General features: G+C 36.6%; 1 protein-coding gene across 1 annotated transcript; it reads right to left on the bottom strand.

Annotated features, from left to right (window-relative positions):
• Positions 1-67: 67 nt before the first annotated feature.
• On the bottom strand, positions 68-7,077 carry LOC149103649 (mitochondrial import inner membrane translocase subunit TIM16-like). Its single transcript, XM_089273415.1, has 6 exons — positions 6,987-7,077; positions 6,829-6,913; positions 4,794-4,882; positions 3,849-3,902; positions 1,367-1,432; positions 68-915 (listed from the first exon to the last, which is right to left on the bottom strand). The coding sequence occupies exons 1-6, from the start codon at positions 6,987-6,989 to the stop codon at positions 820-822; spliced, it is 393 nt and encodes a 130-aa protein (XP_089129541.1). The 5' UTR covers positions 6,990-7,077; the 3' UTR covers positions 68-819.
• Between the last annotated feature and the right edge of the window lie 500 nt (positions 7,078-7,577).

The raw sequence follows: 7,577 nt of genomic DNA, 5'->3' as shown, positions 1-7,577 counted from the left end.
GCTCTGAAATTTATATACCAAGCTCAGTTGTATAGCTTCCGTTTGATTAGGGAAGGTAAGAGAAAGGTTATACAAGCATCGTTTAATTACGTGTATGATACCCCACAAATGTAAAGCAAGTTTCCCACTCAGAATTCTACTTTGGTCACGGTTCTCTGATTAATCATTTTGTATTCTTATTATTATTCTTATCAACCTGAACATGCTCCTTGTACTTCAAGTCGAAAAACACTTTTCCTGCGACACTTGGCGTTGAGCCGGAACTTCCTGATCATGCAAGGTGATACACCAATTACTGTCATATTGTATAGCTCGAGTTTTTTTTTTTGTTTTTTGTTTTTGTTTTTTTTTTGTTTTACTTGCTTTACACGTAAATAATATAATGTCATACTTAACGAATCCTACGTCGTTTAAGTCTTTGACTGCAGGGCGTGCATTACTAAATTTGCACAGCGTTACCACTTTCGATCACAAGACAGCTGTGTAACCACCCTTTCAATCCATTTTCTTGTTACAATATCAAAACAATGTAAAGGAGCCCTCAATGAAACAAAGATGTTGATTCACTACAACAAATAAATGTAGTCATCATGTACATTTGTACATGCACACACATGTAATTTTGTATACCGAGAATGTACAACCACATTCATAAAACCAAGGGTATTTTTTTCCTCAACAAGCAATGTACTGTACATGTAATTTGAAGTGACTTCACGCACGAAATTACGGACTTGTTTCATTTTTGTACATGTATATCACAGTCCAATGCGACAAGGTCTTTTTTGGTAAATTGTTCCCGTTCCATTGAAGCAAATGCTACGTTTCTGATTCACCAGTGGTCTGTTTTTGTTGTACATTTTCCTTTTCCTGAATTCTCAACTCCTCGTCTAGTCGTTCTTTTGCTCTCACAACCTATGGCCAACACAAAAATATGTGATAATCAATACTGTGAGAGGACAACAAGAACAAGTCTAAAACAAGGTACATGTGTACAAACATGTAGATCTATGTACACTGTACGCCAATCATACATGTAAAGCACAAGTCTATATACTGCAAATTATGAACAATTGAGGTTCAGAAAAAAAAAGCCTAACATTCTGTCAAGTTGCCTTAATGTACATGTGAGATATAGACAAGGCAAAAAAAAAAGGACCAAAAAGCATAAACAGCAATTTTCTTAAACAAAAACCAAACACTGTGATACAAAGTACACCCGTAACAACCATGCTAAAAACTGTTCCGACAGTAATTTTGTATTGTCCTAAGTGACCACATGTAAACATGCATGTCTCAGGAGTGGAGAATTTTTCCCTATCCAAGACAACTGTGTTGAAACATAAAGTGCAAAATGTAGTCTTACCTTTGACTGTAGGTAAAATGACCCTCCAGCTTTCTTTTCATTGATTTTGAAGAGGTGATCATAGTTCTGACACAGGCAAACAAAGCACTTGTAAGACAACAGATATCTAGTACATGTAAAACAATGGGCAAATTGCATAGGAAAATGTGCAAAAAAAATGACATCATGACCGTAAATACTAACAAAATAAGTGCCAGCACCCCCATTCTCCCTTTCAATATTGGAAAATGATAAAATGCAAACTTCCAACCCTTGTGACAAAGATTGTAGCCATGCTCACTCTTTCAAACTGTAGACATAAATTTTTATCAAACATGTTTAAGACGAAATGCGATAGAAAATCAAGCAATTTCAGTTTTTAATGGATATGAACTTTGTACCAGAATAGCTCTATGTATAATATGGTCCTTTTTGCATTTTCTAAAAGCTAAAGATATAAACAGTTGCCTGAAATAACACCAAAATCGATTTCCGACAGAAACTCAATAAAATAAATGTCAAAGTTCAGAGAAATTGTGAGAACACAGGCAAAATTTCATTATCAGTTTTATTTCACCAACTGGTACTCTCAAGTGTTTCATATGGACTTCAAAATTTGGTTTCCACATTTGGTGTGGTTAGAAAAGATTTCTTTTGAGAAGATAGTTAAAGCAGTCCCACAGAAGTTTGCAACACAATATATAATAACCTCTGAAGAAATTTTGTCAGCTTATAAAAGTATTTAAGCTTGTGGTGGATTCCTTCTTAACTTTCATTATCCACCTGCAGTGAATATCGTGCAAATAATGCACAAAACAAGTACAAAACTAATATGCATGTATATGAGTTTGTTATCTGTAGAATAGAAAAGCTGTTTGACAGGTCACCTAACATCACACAAAAGTGTCTCACTTTACCCTCTTTTGCTGATAAGTTTAGTTTATTGACTACAGCAGTTAGATAATAAATCTTTTGTTACTGTAGATGTTTTGCTGTGTAGTATTGCTTAATATTTTTACTTGCTGTTGGCCGACTCAAAAAAAAAAACAGTGATACTACACACCAAGACAACTTAGAAAATGATAATTTAAAAAAAAAAAAACAAAAACTAGAAAATAATTCTTTTTACTTTAGGAATAGCCGCTATAGCAACATAATAAGAAATTGCAGTTGTCAGACTACATGCACATAGCTAGCCTCCTCCTCTTGGAATGTCAGAATACATATGGCTGGGAGGCTGATATTTTTCAAGAGTCCCGTTTGTCCACATCAAAAATGCCGTTCAGTTGCTCAGACTATACCTGCACTGCAGATCAACATGTACACTCCACACTAAATACTGCATTAAGTGTACATGGAATACTGCATTACCGTCTTAAGCCCTGTCACTAGCTACCAGCCTGACAACTTTTAAAATCTACAAGCCCAAGGGATATATCATTATCTAGTCTGCACAATTTTTTCATTTCTTTTTTGTCTCGTTCTCCAGGCTTATTGTAGATATCATTCTGAAGTTGTTAACCAGTTAAAATCGGTACAGTAAAAGCCCACGTATAAGAACCTGGGTTTTAAGAACCTGTTAGGCTAAAATTTTCATTTTAAGCCCCCTCCACATAAGAACCTATTAAAGCTAACATTTTAAGTTAGGTTCTTATCAGTGGGGCTGCTGTAAAAGTGTATAGGTAGAAAATACTGAATTAAGATCATCATCTATTTTAAAGTAACTTGACATAACTTTATTTTTTCTTTCGAGCTTAAGTACCATGTTGTATGTCTATTGTGTTTGCCATCCAAATAATTCCCCAAGTATTTGCAAGTACTGTACTCTACTACAGTATCAGAGAAAGCTTTCTGACCATCTCCAACTCTGTGAGAATCACAAAATATTAAATGTAAAATATCAAAATATATCCCAATGAAATAAAAAACTGCAAAATATCAAAACAAAGTAAGCTCCCAATGGGCAATGCCTCAGCTTCTCAACATGAGTTTCTTTGTTATGTTTTGTTAAGGACATATACTGTACCTGCACCGAACTGCCTATAGGCATTGCTCTATGGTACAAATAAATGATTTATACTGTATTATGAGATGATATTTCTAATATATATAGCGTATTCAGATGAAATTCATATGAAAATATAAGAACCTGTTTTAAGAACCTTGGTAGCCTAAATATGCTTTAAGTACCATTTATATAAGAACCTGTTTAGGCTAAACTGAAAAATTCAGGTTCTTATACGTGGGCTATTACTGTAATCCAAGGATCTGAATACACTGTACCTCAGTCTATACCTTCCACTGATCACTGTCTCCCAGTCTTTTAGTACAATCATTTAAATATTAATTATATATACATGTCTGTTGTTTTCCTTTTCCTTGCTTCCTTTGATTGATTCTTTCTGTTTTCATTCAGTGACCTCTAATAGAGTAATCCTTTCAATTATTTTGTTTTCAAGGCTAGATTTGATAGGATGTGAACCTTTCATGTAAATTCAGTTACCTTTTGAATAAGTTCTGGGTCCACATCTTGAACATTGAGGATTTGCTTTGCCTCCTGTTGAGATAACACAAATCACTACAACACTCAACTGATATGATCGGGCCAGTAATGTTTGAAGCTCCTTGTTGTAATATAAGTTGGCTTTTGACGGTGATTTTTCACGCAGACTGTAGCGCAAACAATATCATAATCACTCTGAAAAGCCCCGTGGGGACAAGCCAATAAAGTATGTATGTATGTATATGGCAAAATGTCTGGATAACAACATTTAAGCTTACTAGTAAGTTCTCCACACAGATTGTTACACAATTTGTGCTTTGTGAACAATGTATGCCTGCGACATAATTCACTATTTGCAGCCCCTCACCCAGTGACATTTTTGCCAAAGACATTACTTTTTAAAATTCCCTGACATTTCTCTGACACAAATACAATTTCTCTGATCAAATAAATACAAAATGTCAGATATAGCAGAGACTTCTCGTGTGAACTTAAATTCATCCTTTCTACTCATTCATTACTCTAAGACTAAAACGTTTTCAGCAAAATTCCCTTCTTCATTAAGGAAAAATATTGTTGAGATCACAGAATACTTCTTCCAGCCTTCAAAGGTATTAAATCAGCCGTGTTAAATTATTTCGATTCTCCCGAATTTTATTCAAATTGTCAATTTTCCTCAACTCAAAATAAAATTCCCTCAATTTCCCTACCTTGAAGAAGTGTTTTTTTTTTTCCCCTGACCATTTCCTGACCTGTGGCAACCCTGCATGCATGTACATGTACATGTCTTCATTTTCCACATATAAAACTGTATTTAATGTCTAAAGGCTTTGGAAAACTATTATAATTTTGACTGCAAACAGTGACATACATGTATTGTGCTCTGGAAAGGGTCACTCTGGATTTAGTGATCCAAGTGGTACACAAAATTTCACTTCAACGAACCTGTAGACTCACTCCCATAACACTGTTTGTTGCTGCTCTTTTAGCCCCTTCTTGGGCTCCACTGGAAGCTCTCTGAGTAGCTGCTCCACCTAGCGAGGATAAAAAAAGAGGTTCAGCGTCAAAATTATTCAGGTGAAAACATGTGTAGACTTGGCAATTTTGGGCTAAAGAGGGTCAAATCCAGAATTGTATATACACTGTGCAGTGTGTGCTGTACAGGTCAAATTCCTTTTAGGCTACAATAGGACAATCACATGACTTTTGGAGGGCATATAGTTTATTTGTGGCCTGAGTAGCATCATTTGCGCCCAAGCGCGAAGTGCAAGGGTGCAAATGATGCTACGAGGGACACAAATAAACTATATGACCGACAAAAGTCATGCGATTATCATTATTATCAATACACAAGGCCAAATCGTACAAATTCATTTAATAAGAAAAAAATGTTTAACAGATGTGTAGCATGAAACTATGATATGAAAAGTTGTTGCCACAATACGATCAGCTAAACAAGAGCCAAATAAAATTCCTTTCTGTTTACAATAAAAGTCAAATATTATCTAGTTTTAAAAAGATTAATGACAATGATTAGCAAAAATCAAATGACTGCCTTCTAAGCTCCCGCCATTCCTCTCTGCCGCGGCGAACAAAATGAAATTACAACGAAAACCAAATAAACTCAACTCACTTCTCCGCATCTTTCCAAACGCCGTCCGTGTTCTGCCCTTCCATGAGGTATCGATTAAATTTCTACCTGTCTCCTGACTGAATAGATGATTTGTGTTCTGGTTTCGCCTCGTTTTCTTTCGTAAATAGCTTGGCCTTCGCTTCAAACATTTTGTTGGTAGACATGAATCCGCTGTTTTGCAAAATGTCTATGTTTCGGCGTGAGTGGAGCACAGGTTAGATGGCGATGAATGGTCACTCTAATTCCAGTCAATGCACTTGGAGTAATGCTTAGCCTTTCTCTGTTTTCACTTCAGCGAAGAACTTTCGCAGAATCTCACTCGAGTCCGTTGACTTACTGTTTTGAGATCCACTGTAATTTTTCTTTTCTTGCACCATTTCTCGAACTTTTTTACTCCCCACTCAGTTGCTCTCTTGGTGTTTTTCGCTTGAGCTTTTTGCTCAATCTCATCCAGTTGCTCATCGTCTAAGTCCGAGTTTTGACTAGAAAAAAGCTGAAAATTTGGGAGTTCTTCCATTTTAAAATGAAATTTCCAAACGGCAAACGTTCACTACGCAAGCTGTTCGCACCTGAATGGTTTTCCCGCGTCAATAAACGTAACCTGATTGGTTAATATTCATCGGATGATGAACCGAGAACCAATCAGCTGCAGGGCCGTTAATACATTAACGGCCCGCTAGGAGTCATTTGCGGCCCGCAAAGCGCGTGTTTTCAAGAGGGCGGTTTTCAATTTGGCCGCGTATATTGATAATAATGTAAGTTATTTCCAACCTGCATAATCCCAGTCAAAATGTCAACTAGAGATAAATTCTCTTGAAGTATGAATTCCGACTCTCTCTCCCACCCCTCGCCCAGCAAAGCACTGTTGGAACCCTGGGCTTACAGCTGTGCAACGTTGGTACAATAGTCTGAGAACTGATATGGGAGAAGGGGAGGAGTAAAGACACTATTTGATAGCCAAGAGACAGAGTATGGCATCAACCAAAAAAACTGACTACTATAGATGAATTTATAATTAAATCAATAAAAGTTGAACAAAGTTGACCTTACACAGAGAAAAACCCTACTGATTAAGCACCATACATCTACATGGGTATTTCAGTTTCTTTTAAAGTCAACATGTAAAGCTAACTTTAGTAAATATGATCTTGACACATGGAAAGTACAGTGTACATGTAATACATGTTCCCATGTATAAATCAAATATAATGCATCAAGTCTCCTGCATCCTTGACAATGTAGCGATTAATGCAAGAGGCAAAAAAAATAGCCCTGATCCCGTTTACTACTTGAAGGGTTAAATATACTCAACAAGGTAAGTTCAAGTAAACTGATTGCATCACTCACTTTGAAACTCTTGACGCAGCGCTTTTGCAAATGCTCTTCCGATAACTTGGCCACCAAGAATTATAATCTGGGCTATGAATCTCGCCTATAAAGGAAATTTATGTTCCGTTACAGGTGCTAAAAGGCATTGAAACTCCTTGGAGAACGAAACCACTCACCATTTTTCAGAAATATTGACCACACTATCCTAGACACGTTTCTTCCGACATCTTTTTTACGCAACTTAGTCCCCAGATCATCACGCGCAGAGGGTATAGTTCCCAGTCTTTCTCTCGTCGATGTTGTTTTACTACGTTATGTAACACAGCGTGGACTATAGTCTTGTCGATTTCGAGTTTTTTTGTTGGTATGCAGTTTGGTTTTAACTTCGGACCACTTCTCTCATTTATTCATATTTCATTGATCAGGGCCAAGTTGTTCAAAGCCCGAGTAAGCTAACCCAGAATAAGCGAAAATTTTGATTTCAGTTTTGTAACCTTTCAGGGTGAAGGTTTTGTTTAAATTGTTCGGTCCTTTGAACAGTTCTGGGTTTGCCGAATAATCTCAAACTACACGAAACATGAGCAGTGAAAAATATAATTTTACAGGATAAATTAATAGCTCGGTTAACTTTATTCGGCTTAATCCTTAATCCTGGGTTAGCTGTAACCACCTTTCGCTGGAACAACCCAGCCCAGTAAAGTTGTTTAATTCCCCACCGGCGATTAGCCTTTCGACCAAAAAGGACGACAGATGTAAACAGCTAGGAT

This window comes from Orbicella faveolata, unplaced genomic scaffold, assembly GCF_042242905.1.
Source record: "Orbicella faveolata isolate gen_17 unplaced genomic scaffold, um_ofav_v1 contig_35, whole genome shotgun sequence".
Taxonomy (NCBI): Eukaryota; Metazoa; Cnidaria; class Anthozoa; order Scleractinia; family Merulinidae; genus Orbicella; species Orbicella faveolata.
This window is presented reverse-complemented; position numbering and strand designations above follow the sequence as displayed.